General features: G+C 41.1%; 2 protein-coding genes across 2 annotated transcripts; both read left to right on the top strand.

Moving 5' to 3' along the window:
• The first annotated feature begins 170 nt into the window (after window positions 1–170).
• Window positions 171–10,866, top strand: LOC306823471 (ras-related protein Rab-25-like). The gene is made up of 5 exons (XM_079343025.1): window positions 171–312; window positions 6,716–6,911; window positions 9,206–9,399; window positions 9,720–9,800; window positions 10,288–10,866. Exons 1-5 carry the CDS (start codon window positions 276–278, stop codon window positions 10,404–10,406), a joined length of 627 nt encoding a protein of 208 aa, XP_079199151.1. The 5' UTR covers window positions 171–275; the 3' UTR covers window positions 10,407–10,866.
• Window positions 10,867–12,611: 1,745 nt separating this feature from the next.
• rab11al (RAB11a, member RAS oncogene family, like) lies at window positions 12,612–23,274 on the top strand. Its single transcript, XM_079343024.1, has 5 exons — window positions 12,612–12,961; window positions 16,427–16,622; window positions 17,273–17,466; window positions 19,832–19,912; window positions 21,443–23,274. Exons 1-5 carry the CDS (start codon window positions 12,922–12,924, stop codon window positions 21,577–21,579), a joined length of 648 nt encoding a protein of 215 aa, XP_079199150.1. The 5' UTR covers window positions 12,612–12,921; the 3' UTR covers window positions 21,580–23,274.
• The last annotated feature ends 424 nt before the right edge of the window (window positions 23,275–23,698 follow it).

Genomic DNA, 23,698 nt, shown 5'->3' with positions numbered 1-23,698 from the left:
CCTGCTGCAGCACAACAACCTGGATACACTGAGCATGTCTTGTTTAAACAAGCCAGCTTTCTATTAACCCAGATAGAGAAGTCAGAAAGCTGGTGACTTTTATTCATGTGTCAAAACGCTCTTTCTTTGCAGCTGTTTCCTCTCCTGAATCCTGACAGTCTGAGGGACAGTCGGGTCGTGTTGTGACTCAGTGTCATCTTACATCCTGAGGGCAATCTGTGAGTCCCAGAGACGCGGTAGTAACCTGTGGGGCGGTAACATTGAATGGACACAATATGGGGTCAGATGAGGCCTACAACTTAGTCTTTAAGGGTGAGTACATCCTGTCATTATATCTTCATCAAGTCTTTGAAACATGTTCAACAAAATGTCCTTTAAATTATACTTCCTTGTTTATCATTTATTAACTTGGCATTTTCCATTGGGTGGAAATAATGTGCCTTTGTGTTAGCAGCTCAGTCAGCTGGTTAGTAAATAATGTATGCAGGTGTTCTGCAAGTGTCCAAACACCTCGGGTGAGTTGCGATGTTATAAAGTGCGTGTTACAACAATCACATTACCCTTTGTGCACATTGTCCCCGAGTAAGTGGACTGTTCGCATGCATGATACAGGCAAATGTTGAAACCAGGATGTGAACTTTAATTCCTACTATCTGGAGCATTTCATGCAGATTAACATTGTAACACAGTGTGTCTGGATTAAATCTGTGTATCTGAGCCAAAAGGCAAAGCATTTCACAGATACAGTTTGTTAAGCTTGCATGCACTGCGTCAAAGTGTTGTCATTGCATCTGCACAAAGATGTTTTTAAATTACTCCCTCTAATAGTTCTGTGCCCAGCCTACGTGGCAGAGTAATCATTTCTTTTATGCAGCTGGTTAAGACAACAAAGTGGCGTTGAACAAACTTACAGGAGGAGTTAAAAGTCTTTAAGACATGTGAATCGAGCTCAGGCAGCGACTTCACACAGAAATGGCGTGTTTCTTAGAGGCTCTGCAGGTCAGTGTTTGTAGCAGGACAAACCATTTTGAATACATCAAATAGCAACAATTATTAGTTCTCCTGCAAACTGACATTGATTTGTCTATTTTATTGATATGGACAAAGCTTAGCAGATAATGACCATTATCCAACGGTCGACTCCAGTTGGTAGAGAACCTGAAAGCATGACCACATTACGCCTGTTTTAGCATCGCAACACTCCCTGTGTGTTTCAGAAAAAAATACCTTTAAAAAGGACATATTCCCCCTTTTTCAAACATCCCCCCCTGTGGTCTAAATGAAACATCTGAGCTGTGCTTTGGTCTGAATCTAACAAGAATCAAGCAGCAGAGGAGGTTTGTGACCTTGTAACAACCAGCTCTCTCAGAACACTCCGTTTTGGTGTGTGTGTCTCTTTAAATGCAGTGAAACAAACGTTTTTTGCTCTACGCTGGGTGTAGTGTCTATGGGTCGATACACCAGTGGAGGATTTTTTTTTTTACCAGAATCCCATTGTGACATCACAAGGAAATTTGAAATGGAGCATTTTTCTCTGTGTTGTAAGACTTATGCAGACACAAACAACGGACTTGATGAGTTTATTTTATATTTTGTGGCTCAGTAGATGCTCACATGTGCCCTTTAAAGCTCTCCATGGCCTTTCTCCCAGTTACTTATCAAATCTCTGTGGAGAGCTTTGGGCTGGGCTCTTCTGGTAGTTCCAAATTCAAGACTAAGAACTAAAGACAGAGCGTTTGCTGTGAGTGCTCCACACTGATGTCTGCAGCAACAAGGAAGCTACAGGCAAAGATGTAGATCAAATGCAGAGTTAGGAAAATGAGAGCTGCATTGTGTAGCTATGCAAGTAGCTACACAATGCCCCCCCCTCCCCCTCCCGCCCCCCATTTTAAGCTATGCTAAGTGCCTATTGGTTTTAATCTTATACTCACTACATAGACATGACTGCGATGTTTATCTTCTCACGTGGCTCTCACCATGTGACTGAATGAGAGTGTTGTACAATAAGTACAAGGAAAGTTTGCAGCAGCCGATCAGAGGAACCCCTCCTGATTGTTATCACTGAACAAACCTCCTCGTGGCTGCATTGCTGCAAACATCCAGATACCTTCTGTCTCCAAAGTCTGAGCAGGTTTCCATTCCTCTCAGTGATTTACAGATAGCTCAGAGAAACTAATCAGCGACATCAGATTCTGTAGCGTTGGCTTGGAATGTGGAGCCTGCACACTCTCGACCCTCGCATACTGTACAATAGAAGAAGAGCACTGCAGTGGAAAATGATATGCAAGCACATACTGTATATATAGTTTATTACAAACGGAAACATAAGGTCAGGGATATGAAGCCTCTGTACACACACAGGTGTTAGTAATTAGACCTTTTCTCTGGAACATCTGGCTGTGGTCAAGTTTGTTTGACTGGCAGCTCCACTAACTTGTCCATTTTAGAGAAACTGTTAATGGGAAGGAGGACATGGTGACTTGTTGGCACTTTTATATCACACATTCTCACCAAAGCAGCTCCTGTTTACAACCTGACACCACACACTCATTCCCTACTCCCTGGTGGACTCAGTCACTCGCCGGCCACCGACTGTGACGTCGTTGTTGTCGCACAACTACAACGACAACAGTGAGTGTATTTTTACATAACCGTTTTAAATAATGAATATAAATAGTGCATATAAACAATTGTATTTTGAATAAATAATAGAACATAGTTTCACATCCAAAGTCATTGACGTGTGCTCACAGAATAATCGTAATCAAAACAGATAAAAGATTAAAGATTTCAGTAAAATGATCCTCGTTCATCTGAGAGTCAAACGCCACATTCTGCTCGTAACAACCTATTAACCCCAATGCATGATGGTAAATATTGCTAGCTGAATATATGTATATTTACAGTCTATGGTTTTTTAATTCTTTTCACAATGCATTATGGGATGCAATGAGTGGATCATATAGGCTATGACCATGACAGACTTCAGGCACCACTACAACATGGCGTGTTCACTATATTGTGGTTAGTACATGATTTGGGACACAGCCTAATCAGCCAGAGTAATGAAGCCCCCCTGTGTGCATGTACAGAGGATTAATGCATGTCGATGACACCTTGTTCTGCTGAATTCATAGAAGTATTGTTTGAGTTTCCAGCCGGACGTCAGAGCTGTGACAGCAGTGTGTACAGTACAGTAGTTACATTTCCAGACTTGAAGGTCAATAAAACAAAGAAAATGAAACTTTAATCCTTAATGCAACGCCTCAAGTGTGTCCCAGCCAGCGTCCTCGGAAGAGGCCAGGGAGCTTTGAGGCCTCTTGTCCTGCATCGCCATAGAAACCAGAGGTATTGTTTGCTTAAGAAGTTACTCAGTTGTGAAGGAGAAGAGGGACAAAACTAGGAAAACAGGCATTCTCACCTCGCCCACACTGGAAGAAAAAACAAGGCGCACACATTGCAGTAAGCTGACTGCAGAGGGAACAGTTCAAGTAAAGACTTAGACTTCAAGTTCAGCATTTTGTGAGTTAAGAACCAGGGCGTTTGTGGTTTCAGGGTCCCTTTAAATGTGGCCGATGGAAACTGTGACAGTATTTAAATCAATCTGCGGTTCTGACTAGTGTCCAAGAGAAATGTAAACGCAGATCAAAGTCAGTTCATGTCCATGAAAGCAACCTCACCACGCGGGGCCCATTCAGCAGCTTGTCTTGCAGCAAGTGGAGTTTACACAGTAGTCAATGAATTGTTAATGTTCTGTTAAAACTTATATTTATTAAGGGTATTTTAAGGATTTGTTTTTCCATTTTGGTTTAGAAGTCAGGGTTCAAAGTTTATTCTTGATGTCAGGGGGAAAAGAGGTGAGAAAGCAGTCCCACTTGAGCCTTGTATTGTGTTTCACAAAAAGATCTTCTCTGGCACACAGGCGCAATAAACACCTGTTTCTTTTTATGTGTAAACCTCTAATTGAAAGTTTGCCTCCTTTTAAAGCATCTATGTTGGACGGGTCCATTGGTAGCTACAAAGCTCGCTCCACTTACGCTGGCAGTCCAATGCAAGTCCCATAGGTTCACTCTAAAAATAGAAAAATCTGCCTTTTTTTTTTTGGTTTCCACAAACATGTTGAATCTTTTACAAAATACTCTCAAGACTGACGTTTAGTTTTTCTCATCCATTAAATGTAGCGACACCAAATGGACAGTCGCTCTGAGATTGGACAGTTTGTCCAGCAAAGGCTCATGGGAATGTTAATGTCCTGTTAGGAAAAAGTGTGTTAAACACGTTAAAGTCACTGTTCAGTCGTGCGGTTGGTAATGATTGATAATTGTGCATGTTTCAAGCCATTTCCACCGTGATAGAGAATGTGAAATCAGTGAACGATTGTGACAGGCTCGTGTTGGGTCAGTGTGTGTAAATAAAGCTGGGCTCCTGTTGTGGTTAGCACAGTAGCTATGTGTGAAAAGGTAAAACAATACCCTCCCCTCCCCTGGTATCTGCACCCATTAACTCCACCCCCAGCCTCAAGGAGAACTTTTGCACAGGTTCGACATTTTTAGCATAAAATTTCTGTCATAAAAAATCTCTATCGCCTGCATTTATCAAATGTAAACACTTTTTAACTCGTAAGCATTCTGAAAGACAAACATAATGAAAGCTAACAAGTGTCTTTGCTGCTGTTTTTGAATAACTCTGCACATGATCAGCCTTTTTTCTGCCTCTTATCACAAACAATCATCTCAGTAAATGTCATGCTCACAATTTCAGACTAATTGTTTTAGAGTTGTGTTGAAGACCAACTAACCAGCCCCATCAGTGCTCACAAAATAACACAGATTATCACCTTACATCTGATGAGAATGGAAAACTTCTGTGGTTAGCGCCCCCCATGTAAAGAGGTCACAGTTCTCCAAGCGGGCAGCCATAGGTTCAAATCTGAGCTGTGGCTCATTTCCTGCATCTCATTCTCTCCCTGACATCCTAATCTATCCACAGTCCCATCTCTCCTGTGGGCATAGCCCAAAGATATGAAACTGCTAGCATGTAACTTACTGACCTCACCATGTCACATGCAACGTCCCCGTAAGAAAAATAATAGTCTGTTTTGACATTTTAGTTTTGCACTGAATTAAAAATTAAACATGTTTTTTTTATTTTTTATTTGAGTTTTAGGTTGATCTTTTCTTTTCTACATTATGACAGAAAGGGGGTTAGCTGACGCTGATTATGCTAATCTCAGCTAACAGCCTGCTGACTGTACTGTCAGATTTAAGCACAGCCATGGTCATGATTGTCTAACGATTGTCCCACAAGCTTGTAGCTCCGATCACACCCTAAATCCATATTTAATTGCTGTGAAGATGTCACAAGAATTGTGTTGAGTGTTCACATGGTCACACGCCTCAGCAAGATTCTGACTGTGTGTCTATTCCAGCTCTGCAGTTATCCCAGTCTTACAATCTTTCCATAATGTGGTCATACTTTCCTATCTGTGCCAATTAAACCAAGCCTCTTTGCTCTCTGAGTCAGCTGCTAACGACTGAAACCCAAACATTAGTCACTGACATGTGCAGAGGGGGGTGTCTGTGGTATTTCTCGTCCTGTTTACCCAGTGGGATGGTTCCTCCAACCACGATTAAAGGAAGTAGCAGCTTGACTTGTTCCACCTGATCTGGAAACACTTCACCCGCTGTAGAGATTGTTGTATTTCCTGACACAAAGGTGCATTTGTGAGGGGTTTTTTTTTTAACCAGAAAGGCTTTCAGTTTGAAGAGGGGGAAGTGTAACCTAATCTTTTTAAGAAAAAAGAAGAAGAAGAAGGTATTCATTTCTCCTACAGTTTTATTCAAATACGCACCTTACACATCAAAAATTTAAGCGACAAAGAAAAGAGAGCTAAAAAAAACCATTTTGGGGAAAATAAACAGACCCCCTTGCAATAAAATCTTCCAAATGTTTATAATTAAGTCCTCATCGAGACCACTTCTGTCCTTGTCTCTCCCTGCTGTTTGAATATAATAGTAAGAACAAAACCTGGTTTATTTTAGAATTGTCATTCCTGCAGTGCATGCTGGGATACCAAACTGCTTAAGAAGAACCAATAGGCGAATCAATCATTCTGTTTATTTTGTTTCAGGCCAATATCCATCACTGCTTCCAATTTTACTCAACATTTTTCTTTCTTCATCTGTCTTTTTGCGCCTCTTGCTTGAATTTAAATGATTCACTTCTCTCACATGAAGGTGTGGTGGGTTTACTTTAAATTAGGAAATTGAATCCCTGATGGTGTAATTACCCGCACTCCCTGGCAACTAAGACTGAGGACTTACACGGCAAAAGAGAAAGACACACCTTGACTAAAAGCTACAATTAAAAGGGTATGAAAAGGATCAACTGGGCAGCACGGGGTTGGCTCATTTTACGCATTGTCACTGGGAAGTTTGTCGGACCGCTTGGTTAAGAGGGTGGTGGCAGGTCAGTCTGTAGGGACTTGGGTTGGGAGCTGGAGGGTCGCCGAATGTATTCTGGTGTGGAGCTAAAATCTGAGAATTGGTCTGTTCGCTGAAGAGGTGCTAGTACACTGTGCCTATGTAGCACATTCAATGACAGAGTGTAAAATTGAATTTCCCTTTGCAGGATTATTATAGGAGGCTAGTATATTTTCTTCTTCTGAATTCTGCCACAAACACAGAACTGACTGAAACACTCTTTGTCTTTGCAGTGGTTCTAATAGGAGAATCCGGCGTGGGAAAGAGCAATCTGCTGGGCCGCTTCACTAAAAATGAGTTCAACCACGACAGTCGCACGACCATCGGGGTGGAGTTCAGTTCACGCACAGTGCAGCTCGGAGGTTTTGCCATCAAGGCCCAGATCTGGGACACAGCCGGGCTGGAGAGATACAGAGCCATCACTTCTGCGTGAGTGTCACAAATCATCACACCTGTAATATGAGTCCGAAAACCAGGAAGTGAGTTAGCATTTTAGCGCCATGGGTTCCTACCTCTAAAAGTCAATGGGAATTTGAATGGGTGTGTGGTTAGACGCCTGAAATAAGATCTGTGGTTAACAGAGGCTTCAGAGATGTTGATGTTTTGTCAGACGAGATAAACTACGCTAGCTAAGACCCCACTTGTGAATTTTAAAGTTTTTATGCAAACTTAAAACGGCGGTTGCATACTATACAAGTGGCTAAAAGAGACTACAGTGGTTTTTTGTTGACATTAAAAATCATCAAGGCGGGAATCCGTCTTACAGCCACTCGTCATGTTTTTCATTGCTCTTGCACTCTCTTCAGTGAATGTCTCATTTTTAACATCAGTTCACCGCTCTCTTACTAACGGGCAATAAAACTAGATTTAATTATGTGAGAAAGTTACATATAGCCCCTTAAATTTAAATGTATGATTTTCAAAATTACATTATCTCCTAAACATTTACAGAACATCTTTTTTATAATGCACATTTCTTCAAATTTGCAAAAAGGCGTAAATATCAATCCTTGAACAGTGATATGAGTAGAGTATGCTAACATTGCTCTCTTTCTTTGTGATTCAGAAAGGTGTTGTGTTTGTTCATGAAAAATATGCCGAATCAGTAAGTGACATGTCGTACAGATGGATGCACTGGTTTAAGTCTTGGACTATTAAATATGCAAACATTTTGAGCGAAGCGCACAGACAGACAGATATTTAAATCAACATGTCATGCTTGTTTTCTTGCTCTATAGTTCTTGAGCAACCTGTATGTCAGCATCTTAAGGTGGTGCTGTTATCAGCCAAAACACATGCAGGGACAGGCAATGATCCTTAGCTCCCTCCGATATTACCTGAAAATCAACCAGCAGCACATTCGCCGCTCCTGTCAGATTATGACTGGCACGCACCAGTTCTAAACTCCAATTGGTTAGAACAGACACTTAGTTTGAACAGCTCTCATCGGGTCCCTGTCCTATCCGAGGGCGCTCCTAATTCATTCTTTTTTTTAATTAAACTAGAAGGATTAACAGCGGACACTGGTTTTAAAACAATAGAAGCATGTCAGTTTTATTTTTAAGACATGAGAAAATCTGAGGATATGCTACAGCGCTGGATTAGCTCTTTTCTGACAGCTTGGCTTTTTGGGTAATTACTTTCAGACTTATTCCAGCATGCAAATTCTCGCTCCCATGGAATTTCCCATTTGTGCTGTAACAAGCAGCTAAAACCTATTAAAGGGGAATTAATTATGCTAGTGGAAGAGAAGAGAGGAGCAGAAATGCAATTGTGAAGGACGTATTGATTGGTTCTTCACTTCAGACCAATTGTCAGTCATTATATTTTTTAATGAGAGCAGGAGAAACTAGTTCTTTTGTTCTCAATTTGAATAGGAGAGTACTTAAAGCCACCACAGGTGATATTTTTACTTTTACAATAGATCACACGACAAGATTAAGTGCAGTGTGAAAGAAGTTATTTAAAGACATTTTCAAATATGCCCTATACCGAAAATGTCCCCTAGATTTCAGGACAGCACTGATCTTCCTGAGTTGCTTACTCATATATGTCCCTCACAGTGTGAAGTTTCCCCTGACACACGGGGCGTGGGATCCAAGATGGTGGACGGAAATCCAATATGGCGAACATAGCAACAGAGTCTAACACTTTAGTGACAGCTTTTGTCTTAATGCTAAATGTATTTAGATGTAGTCACATTACCAATGAATGCGTACACATGCTAAGTAGAAAAGAGTCGGCGAAGGCTTCATTACAAGCAAGACAATCACACAGGTCCAGTTCTGTCATCTTCATTCACCATCACACTGAAGTCTCTCAGGGAAAAGGTTTGGATAGAAGTGAGTGAAAAATATGTGGCTCAAGGAGTTTTGTGCATGTGCGTAAACATCGTGAACCCGCAGAGAGTTAGTACCCGACTCTAAGGTTCATCTAGAGAGAGAGAGAGATAGAGCGGGATATGACATCAAGGATAGGAGCCCCGGGTTGGATTCAAACCTGGGCCACCCACTTAGACGGTCCAGACTCTGTAGATGGGGCGATGTGTAAACCAACGACTAAGCCGGCAGCGCTTCAGCTGTAAACTAACTTTTCACTTTAATTTTAATTCATTTTAAACACAACATCATCAGCAACACTTGGACCTTCAATGTGGTATTACATGAAACAAGGCGCCCAGGTGTTACTCAAGGTCTTACTTTAAATTGATCACCTCTGCACAGGTATTACAGAGGAGCTGTTGGAGCCTTGCTGGTCTACGACATCACCAAACACCTGACTTATGAGAGCGTGGAGCGCTGGCTGAAGGAGCTGTACGAACACGCTGATCCCAAAATCGTGGTGATGCTGGTGGGCAACAAGTCTGACCTGGAGTCCGAGAGGTCTGTGCCCACTGAGGAGGCTCGAGACTTTGCAGGTACAAAGTCTAGACATGTGAACTTAGATTAAAGTGAATTTATGATGAATGAAGTCTGAACATTAAACTGTATGTCCTGTCAGTGTTTGTCAACTCATCATATTTTCTTCATGGTGACAAAACTGACTCTAAATCACCAAATTGATTTTCAATTTAAAATATATTGACTGATGTTGATAAAAGGCCCAGTTTAGCTCCTCAAACCACCCTTTTTCTTGAACAAATATCAGATAAAAAGTGACATTATTGATTCACAGTGACACAAACAAATATGCATTTTATAAATATCACATAATTCTTATTGTATTTGTGTTATCAAGCAAAGAACGGTCTTTTGTTTCTGGAGACTTCGGCTTTGGCATCAACCAATGTGGAAGCAGCGTTCAACAATGTCCTGGAAGGTAATCTGTTTTAATGTGTTAAACGTTTTTTCCTCCTTTGGTGAAAGAAGCACATCATAATTCATATTTAAATCTGAAAGAGAAACAAATGGTTGTTAACTAAAGATGTATGATGTTGTTGTATCTCACTTCAGGGGCGTGATTGAGTTTCTGGGATCTTTCTGTGGGCATGTCTTCCTCCCTGTCTTCCCCTCTAAATAAATATCATTTGTATAACCGCCTTCATTTTCTCACCTTATAGAAGTTTGGAAAAAGTATTTTGATTGACTGTTTTTGGGGGAGATTTTTTCTATTGAGTTTCAGGTGAAAATAAAAACATTTTGTTTCAAGTGTTTGAATTGACTTTTATATAGCCAGAAGTGAGTTGGTTAAATACTTTGTTTTGATAGTCGTGTGACATTTTTCCTCTCAAAGTCTGTAAGACGGACGGTTTCCTCTATTGTTGCACCCCATGTCAATGTTTAATTTTGTTAATTTTCTGCCACAGAGATTCGCAGGAAGGGCGGCAGCAAGCAAGTTGGTCGCAACTCTGTCAGTGCTGTGTCTTTGAACAACTCCAACTCAGGAAACACGGAGGAGAGCAGGCCCTGCTGCAGAAACGTCTGATCACACTGACCTTCAGGATCCCAGGGGCCTCAGGGTGGCTGAACTCCTCCTTCAGCCACAACGCTTTGCTAGAGCTTGAAGATTGTGGGGGTGACAACACTGGGTGCCGGTGTTAACTTGGGAGAGACTGATACAATGGTTGTACTAAATGCATGCTGGTGATGTGTTCAAAAGAGGATTAATATATGTGAACGAATGTATCTGTAGACAAACATTAACTTTTAAGAGTCCCTCCTGACTATTGAACATAGTCAAAAGTAAACACCTAACTATGTTACTTGTAAGATGATATATTTATGATCCATGCAAAGACTTGTGAGATTTAAATGTACACGATGCATGACAACAGATTGAGGGCATGTTTTGTATGTGCAGATGAAGAGTCTTTCTGTGCTTGTACTCCAGCGGATAACACAGAGAGGGGTTTAATTTCATTGCTGATGTGAAATTAAAAAGAATGTGGAGGAAGATGGTCTCACAATGTGTTATTTGTCTCTTATGATGAGTGATGTGAACACTGGGAGGATTTTTTTATCTGGCCATGACCTGGCTGAAGCTAATGCTCCGGCCTCTGTATGACCTACAAGTGAGACCATACACAGCGAGAACACTTATTTCTGTACCCTTATTTTTAATGTCTGGAAACAATGCTGCAGGTTAGGTGTCACATAAACCCTATCAACAGCACACCGCACTAAAAAAAGCTGCTTACTTTATCTAGGGCAAAAAGTCACACCTTTGACTGTTAAAAGAAAACTGTATGAGATTTTTTTTTTTTGTCAAAAACTGCTGTATGTATATATATATATATATATATATATATACCAAAGACTAAGTAAAAGTCGACAAAGCCTGAGTGGTGTCACCTATAGATTACTGAAGGTCTATAGAGGCTTGTTGATAAAGCTGAGGCAGGTTTTAAGCCTCCTGACAAACTGCTACATCATGCCCGCCTGTCAATCAGATCAGCTATGGGCTATATGGATAACAAGTATTGTTCATAAAGTCAAAATGAATGCACGTTAAAAAAATACACAATATAACATAGTTTGTTCCCACAAGGACAGTAACTAATAAGTCCAAAATTATGTTTGTACCAGACTACATTTTTTTATTTAGGCTGCATTTTTGAATGGGGTGTGCATGTGACTTTTGGAGTCATCCTCAAGTGGACACTCGGAAAACTGCAGTTTTTTTCACTTACACAGCGGCTTCATTTTTTAACACCAAAGCGTGTTGCTTGATAAGTAGAAAGAGATCAGCAATGACTTAAAACAAATCATTTTGTCTATAGGGGGCCCTTAAGATGTTTAATTTCTTTTTAGCTTTATTTAAAAAAGTTCTTCACAAACCACCTCTTTGGTAGATACTAAAAAAGTTTCTTTTTAAAGTTTAAAGATGACAGGAAACATTTGAAAAAGAAAAAAATGCAGTCTGGAGTGGATCCCAAACTTTTCAGCTTGTTCAGATTTGTTCTCCAAAGCATAGTTACTTTGTGTATGTGTGTGTATGTATGATCACCTTTATGTTAAAACTGAAATATGAAAAATCCACTTGTTGGTATGTGTATCTGCCGACCCACAAAATCTCAGATAAACACCCAACATACACAAAAACGCTCTGTTTCAAATGTGCTTTGTTGTGACGTCACAGTGGGATTCTAGAAAACAAATCCCCTCCCCTCTCCACCCATGGACTCCACCCCCAGCCTCAGGAAAAAACTTTTGCGCAGGTCTGCCAATTTTATTCTCCCTAAAAAGGAGTGATGTCTACTGGGAAAACTAAGGGGGGGACTGAGAGGGCTGGTTCAGGTTCTTCTGGTGCTCTAAACGTGTTATATTTTAACCAAAGCATAGCGCAGAAATTTATTTAGACCACAGGGGGACATTGGGGTTTGAAAAGGTTTGAAAAGGTGGAAAATGGGGATAATATGTCCTCTTTAAATCCATATATTTGCTCTGACCTGTTCTTAACATGCTCTATAATAAGCCAGCAGCAATGTATGATAAAACGTAGACACCGCTGATTGACAGCTGTGCTTTTGCTCCTGCTAAGGATTAATGGTGAAACTACCTGTTGATGTTTGGGGCCGTATACGTCATACAAATCAACGACCAGCGGTTGAACCCGTAAACGGCAGCCAAGCGGGCCAATCACGTTAAGGCTCGTGACAGGTGTCGATCAGCTATTGACCATTAGGAGCGAACGAGGGGCGGGACAATGACACTGACGTTACGTCGCAGCCTCCGTAATGGCAAGTGACAGAGGGTGAGGAAGACGAGCTGAAAGTTTTTTTTTGTGAGCTAGTAGGTGCTGTGGGATTTTTTGGTTTTAAATGCTTGACAGCGAACAACGTTGTAAAAAAATATTTAACTTTAGTGGTGTAGTTGTCGTGTTGAGTGCGAATTGACTTCCGTGTGTGAAGCTACAGCTACAGTCGTCAACGGTTGTCTCCCCAAGTAGAAGTTTTGTTCCGACTTCGAGTCAAAGTAGAGAAGAAAAAAAAACAGCAGCAATGACGAGCAGAGAGGACGAATATGACTATCTTTTTAAAGGTGAGTCGTTGTTCTTCTTTTTCTTCTTTTTTTATTTTATTTTATAAAATCATCTCCAAGCTATAGCAGGCGACGTTTCGACAGCAACCGTAGTTACACTTGTGTCATTTGATGCCGAGCTGTTGTGACCCCCCCTCCCCCCCTCCTCCTCCGTGTACCTGGCAACAAGGTGTGTATACGACGACCCCACGGACAAAGAAGGCACCTGCTGCGAGCTGTAACTTTACCCGTGTCAAGTTAAAACAGGGGTTCATAGACCGGGTTTAATTCCACTATTTGCTGGTAAGGACTATTTCTGGAGCATCACCATCACCGTGCAGGCCTGTGATGATCTTCATCTTGTGATGAGGCGTCCGGGGTCGTAAACTAAACTGTGGTGGGATTAAAGAAACCAGACTAAGTCTTAGTATTGACTAAATAGGGGGGTTTTGGTCTCTTACTCTTTCACTTGAGGACTTTGTGGTTTACTGGAAAATGCCTGTTTGAAGTGTCAATGCACTTACAGGTCTTCACACCCGTGCAAAAAGCAATAATAATGACTCATTTTCTTTCACCACCTGTTAGTAAAGTAAAGGCTCCCAAACAAATATAGGATATTAAACAGTTGAAGTTTGGTGTCTCTAACTTTCCATGATGGCAAGAGATTATTCCCACAAATTTCTCATCTGGTATAAACTAGTATTCTAGTTTATTTTCCAGTAATAATGTCCTGTGACGGGGTAAACACTAGTGTTCCCATATAGAAGCTTTTCATACTTTTACCTTCTCCTAAGAAAGAGTAATAAAGTGCCTATGGTCTGTTCAAATATCTAACACTAAACAGGCATGTGTGGTCAAACTGGAAATACCTGCATGAAGTTTGTGTGTGTGTGTCTCTGTCTGTCTGTCTGTGTGTGTGTGTGTGTGTGTGTGTGTGTGTGTGTGTGTGTGTGTGTGTGTGTGTGTGTGTGTGTGTGTGTGTGTGTGTGTGTGTGTGTGTGTGTGTGTGTGTGTGTGTGTGTGTGTGTTGCAACAGAGAAGCTCTAAGCACAGGGGAGGTGAGATTTGTTCACACTCAATCTGTCATAAAATGATTATTGCAGATTTTTCTGAATCATTTGCAGCAACGCAAGGACACTGATAAGGCGATGGCTGTCATTACGTCTTTCTCTCCAAGCAGGAAAAGGCTTGTTTTGTTGTTGTTCTTTGTTCCTGCAGCCTCCTTTTGTCCCTCGCTGCTGGATAGCATGAGTCAAGTAGGGTGAGCTTTTAGTGAGTCACATAAACCTTTTCCTTACTGATGGAGGTGGCAGTGCAGCGAGTCGACCTGCTTTCCTCATCGAGTCATACCTTTTTTCTTTGTGCCCATCATTGTCATTTTAGTGAAGTTAATGAATGTCATTACTGGGTATGTTTCTGACACTTTTTACACTCTTTGTTAGTTTCTCTGAAGGCGTGTTGTTGTTTTTTTTGATTAAAAGCACATCTTTCTACACAGCTGAGGGAACTATGTTAAAGAGCCGTCACATATACGGATGTGTCGTTTTCCTTTAAATTACACATTTTGATGCAAAATCACAAAATAAAATAAAATTTTTACCTTACTCGTTTTAAATTTCTGCTCTTTCCTCACATTATAACTATGCATATTTTACACAAACAAATACTGAAATCGGACGTGTGGTGGTGATCTTTTGTTCCATTTATAGGGATTTAGGATCACCAGGCTGCCTATTTTTTAAGTCTTTATTTATCATAGGCCAGCTCCACTGGGTGCACTATTGTATAAAATAATAGTGAGGTGTCATATCTTTCTAAAGAATGCTAACCTAACAATGGGCTTGTGAGTGGGTGTGTAACGCAGCCGTGATAATACCTGTCTGATGGCAGGACACCTGAAAACCGTTGCATAATGATTTTTGTCCTCCGCCCAAAATCTTTTGTTTCAGACAAAATGGAGAAAGACAGCGTGGCTGTTTTTGATGCGTAGCAGAGACACAACTTTCCTTTTGTTCGGTGTTCTCCCCCTGGCTTTCACATATTTTTTGAATTAATATTCTTCAGAAACAAGTTCATATTTATCAGGACAGGTTGCTGCACGCGGCCTTTAGCACCTCAGAAACACGGACAAACATGAACACACACTTTCCCTGAAGAATGAGTTGCATTGCTTATATGCAAGTGTAGACACAGTGGTCCATGTGTTAATGCAATTTCAACATTCCTTAACAAGTTCCTATTTCCTAATAGCAGGGTGGTGAGTAGCTGGGGTTGGTTCCTTTTGACAGACTGACTCACCTGACAATTGTGGAAGTAGTTAACTGACACACACTCACTCTAATAATGGCTGGTAATGTTCATTTTTGGAGAAAGTCTAGTAGAAGATTAGCATTAATTGACTGTAAATACACAGTAAGCTTCACAAATATCGAAGTAAGTAAATCAAAGTTAGGCTCATCACAAGAGGTGTTAGCAGATTTGAATGGATCTTTAGTCTTTGACGTGTTAAATGGTGACCTCTCAGTCACCCTTATGAAGGCTACAAGCTGAAAACGCATCGGTCTTATTTATAAAGTTGATCTTCATGCTGCAAGTGTCGCTGTAGCTTTTTGACCTCTTCAGGCCTTTCAGTGTTCATGCACCTTGATAGTCGGTGCCTGAATGTCCCGCACTCGACCTCTCAATCACGAAAGCAATATTTAACCAAAACGTTCTTTCCTTTCTCTCAGGCGCTGGTTGTTATTTACAATCATCGAGAAACTTGGGACACAAAAATGAGTACAGAGGGTCAAAGTCGACTACAGATCATTATTTCTCCTAAATGTAACGTATGTCAAGGTGCTTTTAATACCAAAAACACCTGAACAACAGAATCATCCATGTGCAAAAACAAAAATCTGATTGTGTACAGCCAACAAAACGAGATCTTTGTGAAAGGAAAAAAATCTGTTGGCAGTGGCATACCTTTGTGTCTCTCTTTTTTTTTATTATCTAGAAATGTATTCTCCTTAATTTAAAGTCGGCTCTTTTCCTGGACAAAATAAATCTGCAACAAATCAATGCTTTACCCCTGATTAACGTGCTCAGTCTGCCTCCGTTTCCTGAAAAGAGCGGGTGGTATCTCATATTTTGGAAACTCAGTGGGAGTCCCCTGAGTTTCTGCTCTATTTTGTCTCGGAGCCAAATGTGTGCGTCATTATTCTGACAGGGTATCTAATCAAATGAGAAACAAATGTGATTCATAAAGAAGATCAGCTCATGTTGTTTAATGTCACTCCTTCACTGTTAGATAAAGTGTTCTACAGTTTGTCTTTACCGCTGCAGTGAAGTAGCACGTTGTGCAGCTCAAACACTCAGCTCAGGCTGCACTCGGTGTGTTTTTTTACTCTTGCATTTATTCAAAAGAATTAAAAAGGAAAGAACTGTACAGGTAGAGTCCTCTGCTGTATTACCATGGTGATGACTCTTTTTTTTTTTCCTTTTTAGTGGTGCTCATAGGAGACTCCGGTGTCGGAAAGAGTAACCTGCTGTCTCGCTTCACTCGAAATGAGTTCAACCTGGAGAGCAAGAGCACCATCGGGGTGGAGTTTGCCACTCGCAGCATCCAGGTAGAAGGCAAAACGGTCAAGGCTCAGATCTGGGACACTGCAGGACAGGAGCGATACCGAGCGATCACGTCTGCGTGAGTACAAAACATCACTGAAGCCTTTGAGGAAGCACCGACTTGCTTTGATTGCGTGCTCTCATTATACAAAATAGTCTTTCCTTTAATTTAAGGTTGAGCATACATACACCCTCTTACAGGTCTGCAAGCAAAGTTCAAAACAGGCAAAGTCTTCATTTAAAAGGCCTGTTTTGTTTCCTCATCCCGGGCCATTGTGCCATTTTTTTGTCAAATCTCACAGAAAAATAATGTTTCAATGTAAATATCTGGGCTTGCAGTTTTATGGGTTACAAACCTCCAACCAAGGGCCATTCTCCATCTATGAATTAAATGTAATCAATCATTGCCGGATGAGAATGAAACAAGCTTGAAAGAGAATCAGGAAGTCCTACAAAATGTTGCCTTGGGGAAGGAAGTCCTTTGTTAATCATAGCTTCCTCCTCATCTCTAAGTCAAGTTCCCCGTACAAACACTGGTCCCTTTTTTCTGCTCGTTTATTTCACTGCAGTAGCCATGAAGGTGGCACCCGTTTTTACCAGTTTAACTAGCTTGCTGTTTTATTAAATGTCTTTCTACAGTTTCTGCTGATAAGACTTTGTGAGGTCACGTGACAAAAGAATCCTGAAATTGTCATCATTATACGCGTCCCCTCTTCTCGTAATTTCCAGGTACTACCGGGGAGCAGTTGGAGCTCTCTTGGTTTACGACATTGCCAAGCACCTGACGTATGAAAACGCTGCACGTTGGCTGAAGGAGCTGCAGGACCACGCTGACAGCAACATCGTCATCATGCTGGTGGGCAACAAAAGTGATCTACGCCACCTCAGGGCTGTGCCCACAGATGAGGCCAAGGCCTTTTCAGGTAATATTGTTGTGATTTTTTTTTTGTCTGAGCACAAACACTATCCTGCCCGTGAGAGCCTTTGAGACCTTTGAGGCTCACTCTCATCTTCATTAGAATATTGTTGAGGGGACATTTTGACAATTTCCAAGGTTATCAGTATCTAAGTGAAGTGCAGACAATCATTTGCAGTTGTTGCCTTTCTTCTCAGTCTCTCTGTTGCGCAGCTTTGAGAAGCTTCTGTTGATCTTCTGCCCACCTGCAGAGTGTGAACGTAGACGGCAGCCCAGAGCAACCACAGCCCACTTCCAGTCTTTAATTTCTAGTCTCTGCCTTTCGCTCAATTTGCAAATAGGCTTCCAAACAACCGTGCATAGAAAGCAAAAAATGTCACCACAAAATATGAATGCAATGCATCTTGACAGATAAAGCCATTATCTTAACGTTTCCATAGCAGGGGAGATCAAATCTCTTTTTAATGTTATCAGTGTGACTTATCACGATACCTTTTGAGGAATGTGTCTCTTTACTTGACTAAAGCTAAAATCAACACTGATCGAACGTCTTCAGAGAACTTGGCCAAAAATGCATTTAACGCTGTGATACTGGGCCGATCCCCGAGTTCCCTAAATGAGGTCTTCACTATTTTCTAACTTATGTGTGTTGCAGACAGCACAGCAAAACATGCTGAGCTCGTCAAGTTTTCTTTCAGTTTATTTTATACTTAAAAAAAAAAAAGCCTCATTTGTGTGTTCCCTCTGGCAAAACCCCGTGTTGGAAGAGTTGGCACTGTGATACTGTTCGGCATTTTCCATCAACACGTTTAAAAGGACTCGATTTGAATAATTTAAACCTCCATTTCTCCGACGCTCGGAGAATTTCAAGGCTTCGTTTTACAGCACATTTTGGTTTTTTTTACAATCAGTCTGCAGAACTTCACTAAAAATGAAGTGTAATTGTCAACCTTTTGACACGCTCATTATTCCTGAGTGCTTGCCCTCTGTGTTTATTCTTGACCTTGGGTTTATTGGCTCGTGTCTCAAGCAGTGTTACACCTGCTTTGACTGGTAAATGACTCGTGCTGAGACTGCCTGTGTGAAAGTCAAACCCGCAAATCCTGTTGATCCATATTGCACGAGGCGTTGGATTTTCTTTGCCAGGTGAATACATTTTCATAAGTCAGTGTCTGCTGGCGGGGATGATTTGTTTTCCAAACCAGTGAGCATAATTATGTATGCTTAATTTACATAAAGACCATGTGAGGGACAGCCTATATTAATGTGTTCCTCTCAAAGAGTCACTCACAGTGGACCAATCAGATGTTGGACATTTCTCTGTGTGTGAAAATTCAATTCTCACCGATCACACTCACCAATGTTATTAATCAGATTTAAATATTTTCATGTTCTACTCCAAAGTTAAGATGGATGAAAAATAAGTAACTGATTTACAGATGAATCAATCAGTGTTGATTAAATGTGTTTATTCTATTTTTCCACAATCTTAGAGTCAAAATCTATCGAATCACATTATTCATTATTTATCCAAAATATATAAAATCATAGCTTCTCTGCTTTGTTTTATTTTGTCTTTGTAGATATTCTAAATAAAACAGTTTTTTAGTGAACTGTTGTACTTCTGGATGGCAGGCAGCGCGAGTGAGGGGAAAAAAAATGTTCAAACTGAAAAAGATGTCTTTCCTCACAGCCTTCTCGAAGTCTGCGTACCTCACAGACACGCTACCTGTCCTCCTGAGCCAATCAGAGAGGAGCTCTGTGACCGGTGCCAGATTGATGGCAGGTGTAACTAATCTCACCTCACCTGGATTAACATATCCACATATTCTTCATTTTAGCGTTGTAGAAGGTGTAAGATTGAACAATTCTACGTAAAAGAAAACAAATCATGTCATCGTTTGAAACTGTCATGTGTTAGGAGTCGACATTATTCTCTGTGTTTTTAACAGTGTTCATACACAGATTAGTCAGTTTTATTTTCAAAGGATAAGAAGCATTTTTTTTAAACTTTTGTCAGTGAGCAGTTTTAAAATGATTAAGCGTGCCTTTTTGAATACATGTGACACAGCAGTAAAACCTCCTTAACTATGATACACATGAACCACAAGATCATTTTTTTTATCATTTTGAAAACCCAGCTTGATCTCTCAGGTTTATTTAGGTAACGTTGTGTTTTGTCAGATCTCAGAAAAAATATTCCCGAGCAAAAATCTATGAATCCAAAATCACTGAAATCTGTTTTTCAAACGACACAGTTGGAGAGGAGAACCACGGAGAGAGTCCATCAGTACATCTCCTCGCACTGTGTCGGAAGTTCTAAAGGTGAAGTTATTAAAAATATCGTTTCATTCTGTTTTTGTTCTTCACAGAGGCGAACGGCTTGTCTTTCCTGGAGACATCAGCGTTAGACTCATCCAATGTGGAGCTGGCCTTCCATACTATTCTCACTGGTATGATTCCTGCTTCTCTCTTTTGTTTCAAGTGAAAGTGCATCAGACACTGGAGTGTAAAAAGCTCAGAAGTGATGTTAAAGTACATTTAATAGTCTGAACATTTCCATCCAGACTTTAATGATTTACATAACAACACTTTCCAGCTGCCACTAGATGGCAGCAAAATCCATCCTATTGGTTATCCACATTCATCTTCGACTTCAGTAAGAGCAACTGTTGAGGTAAAAAAAAAATGTAGGTTATGTGCACAAAGAAAAACAACACGACCAGTTAGTTATTGTTGTAGCAGGTAAATCATTGATGTTGACAAATACTCTCTGACTCTGCTTAATCGAGTGCAGCTCTTCAAGGATGAACTTCTGACAGTGGGTCACACACACACACGAGGTGTTTGTAAATGTTTGTGAGCAGTTTTTCTGAGGGGAGCGTAAAGCTAAGCTAACAAAGGGTGTCTGATGTTGGAAGATTTGGTAACATTGTTGTGACTGAGTCTACCCCTCGAGTGTCCAGAGGGACAATCCATCAGGGAGAGGTGCTTCCACTGTGTGTGTGTGTCACTTACTGTTTGTTTTCTGCTCCATGTTCAATACTCAGGCGCCTCTCCTTGATCCGTGCGAGCCACCCTGCCCAAACTGCAGCTTTGTCAGTAATTTCTAATTGATAAAAACTTCTAACCAACAAGCCCCATTGAGCTAATGATGCTAATTAGCTCATTAAGGGAGGAGAATAGAGGAAGTTCAGAGCACATTAGCAGATCAGCTATAGACCCAGTGAAGCAGACGAGAAGTGGCACGTGTAGACATCAGCAGCAGACAGAGCGCAGGTCAAAGAGGGTCAAACTCATGGATTATTGTCTATATAGGCTCAGCAGCTGGTGTTGTGTAGAGCTATGTAATGAGTCATGGTTTTACCACCTGACGTGTCGCGTCACAGTCAGCCAGGAGTCTTGTTTTGCTTTAAAAACCTTCCTGCTTAATGGGCAGTTTTTACTTCAGGGCTGTTTTCCACATCTGGCTGTAGTTTAGAGTTAAAGCGACAGTATGCAACAGTAAACCAGAGCAGTGTGTTTGCACTAGTCCCGCTCTCTCCTTTTTTCAAGTTTATGAACTCACCAGCTTATTGGCAGTAAAATATTGAGAGAAAAAAAAAAAAAAAAGGCAAATGTCAGGGATGAAGAGAAACAAAACAAGCGCAGCTCTTGTGTGCTGAAGATGTCCCTCTTTCTGTTTGCTGCTTTTTTTAGCATCACATACAGTTACAGTAAAAAAAGGTATTCAGACAGAAATATGAATTGTATGTCATCTTGTTGCTTTGAGGGAGTGCCGAACATGAGTCTTGGTACCGCCACATGACATACCAATGCCAGTTTAGGATGGAAAGAATCCTTCCCGGCTGCCAGGAGTCTGGATAGAACAGTTGTTCAGTGTTGCCATGCTGTTTGTCCTTATCACAATATGTCCCACTGTTGGCTAGATTTAAAGGCATCTACACATAACTCACTCCCTTTCACCCTTCTCTCCATCACAGCCATCTACAACATCGTGTCACAGAGGCAGATGTCAGGGCGAAACGACTCAGACTTCTCACCAGCCTCCAACGTAGTGCCCATCACAGTCGAGCCCACCCAAAACGCCAGTAAGGGCGTCTGCTGCCAGAACAACTGAGGCCTTACCGCTGACCTCGCCCTTCACCTCGAGGCTATATCGGAGAAACAGCCTGCTAGAAAAAGAGAGAGACAGGCAGGTGGACGGGGAAATGGAGACAGGTAGAGAGAACCATAATACACAAAGGACACTTGTACTGGGAATGATATGTACGATGTCTGGTTAAGAAATCTTAATACAGTAACAGAAAAAAAAAAAAAGATGGGACCAGGGAAGGAAGGGATATTAAGGGAGTTTAGATAAACAGGCAGGGAGGGGCGATGCACTGCGTAGTCTGCATTTAGCTATGAGAGAGATACATCATCAGCACGGATTCCAAATCGAATGAAAAATGTAACACAATATTAGGTCCCTTTTTGTATCTCATCACGATTTCTGTCTTTTCAAACTGCCTTCCTTTTCAAAGCTCTACTTTACAAGCCTGTAAATGCTATCTTTCAGTTTCTCACTACCAGGATATTGGGCAATTAAAAACATGGACATCTAAAGAACTGCACTGCTACCCTTCCATCCCCACTGTCATTCTCATTTTCCACCAATGATTAACATGCAGAAAGTAAAGTCCCCTACGATATTTATTGAACACTAGATTAAGCAGAAAGGGTTTGCAGTTTAACACTAGTTGCTTTTTTAGTCCCCCCCCCCCCCCCCAACTGATGGCTTCACCCTGAAAGGAGCTCTCTTGCTTTTCTTGCGTATCTTAAAGAGCTTATATAGACAGCTCCTCCTCAGTAATCGAGCAGCAAAGGGTTTGAAGTCGTCTTTCCTAAATGCACGTGCTGGAATTTGGTCGATGTTGGTTGGCTCGTGTTGTGTTCCACCAGACCACTCCGAGCAATAACATCCCTCTCCAACGGTGACATCTAATTTCTTTTTGATTGCTTTTGATCTTTGTTTGGAAGGCTTCCCTGCTCTCTGCACACTTTGTTCTCCACAGATGAGTCATGCTCTTGCAAGCTTTGCACAGCATTAACTCCAAACTGCAACTTTTACAACAGATAGCTGCATCACTTGTGGACGGGTGAACTGCCTCGCATGCTGGTGGGATAAAGGTTTAAGCTCTTTCAACCCTGCCCCTAATCTGTGGGGGAAGTTTGGAAAAGGTTAAGGAATTGTTTTGAATGTATGGACAACTCTGCGCTGCTGCTTCCTGCTAGCTGGGAGGGATAATGTTTCAGGGGATGAGGTGGTGAGGGCACTCAGCCCTGCCCTGCTCCTGTGGTCTCTGATGTACCCGAGATGGCTTGTTTTACTGTAAGTGAAATCCTCCACTGCTGCCTGCTCACCTACTCCTTTCTATCTCTCTCTACGCTGACTGTAACTGGAACAGGACTCTCTGCCTTCTGGGATCTCCCCGAGGTCTGCCCTCGCTCGCACTTGTCTTTATTTCCTGTGGAGAGGGCGTGGGTCTGATTTAAGGAGCCAGGATTGGGGGTTGTTAGTATCTAATAGTTTAATAGATGAAGAAAAGGAGAAAGTATGGTAGTGCTGGGGGGGAGGGGGGAGGGGACTTAATTAAATCCAAAGGTTGTGCACACAGATGTTTATCCTGCTGATGCGGTTCTGCATCATCACTGACTTCTGTTGACTTCACAGGTCTTAAACTGGGTGGTGTAGGTTAGAGCTTTTTAAACATGTATTCTAATATATGTATATTTGGACTGCATACGTGTAAAATAAATCTCATTTGTTATAGTCTGCCTCTTCTCATGTCTCCTGAGGATCCTTTTTAACTCTTCCGGACGCAAGTAGTCGGATTTTCTGTCATTGAATTGAGCGAGAAAAGTGTTGAAGATTGAAAGAACGCTCCTCATGTCCTCACCTGGCAAGATTAACGTTCCCCCTTTGAATTATTAAAAAAAAAAGAACACAATTAGTTACAATTGAAGATCATTTCATTTTTGTTTTATTAGAAACATTTACAATACATCTTGAATCTTGGAAAAATAACAAAGAACCAGAACTAACATGGCGCAGATACAATAATAATAATAAAAATGTCTCCAAAAAATGTAATTCACAAAAAAACATTTGCTATAACAAATAAACCTGCAATATCACATGCCTTGTCTGGGCACGGCATACTGTAACAGAGTTCAAAGACTTCTTTTTTTTTTTT

This window comes from Symphodus melops (assembly GCF_947650265.1).
Source record: "Symphodus melops genome assembly, chromosome: 5".
In the NCBI taxonomy this organism is placed as follows: Eukaryota; Metazoa; Chordata; class Actinopteri; order Labriformes; family Labridae; genus Symphodus; species Symphodus melops.
This window is presented reverse-complemented; position numbering and strand designations above follow the sequence as displayed.

Coding starts and splice junctions, on each gene's coding strand:
- LOC306823471 (XM_079343025.1), top strand. CDS start 276: ATGGGGTCAGATGAGGCCTACAACTTAGTCTTTAAGG. Junction 6,912..9,205: donor TACAGAGCCATCACTTCTGC/GTGAGTGTCACA, acceptor ACCTCTGCACAG/GTATTACAGAGGAGCTGTTG. Junction 9,400..9,719: donor GGAGGCTCGAGACTTTGCAG/GTACAAAGTCTA, acceptor TGTGTTATCAAG/CAAAGAACGGTCTTTTGTTT.
- rab11al (XM_079343024.1), top strand. CDS start 12,922: ATGACGAGCAGAGAGGACGAATATGACTATCTTTTTAAAG. Junction 17,467..19,831: donor TGAGGCCAAGGCCTTTTCAG/GTAATATTGTTG, acceptor TGTTCTTCACAG/AGGCGAACGGCTTGTCTTTC. Junction 19,913..21,442: donor CTTCCATACTATTCTCACTG/GTATGATTCCTG, acceptor TCTCCATCACAG/CCATCTACAACATCGTGTCA.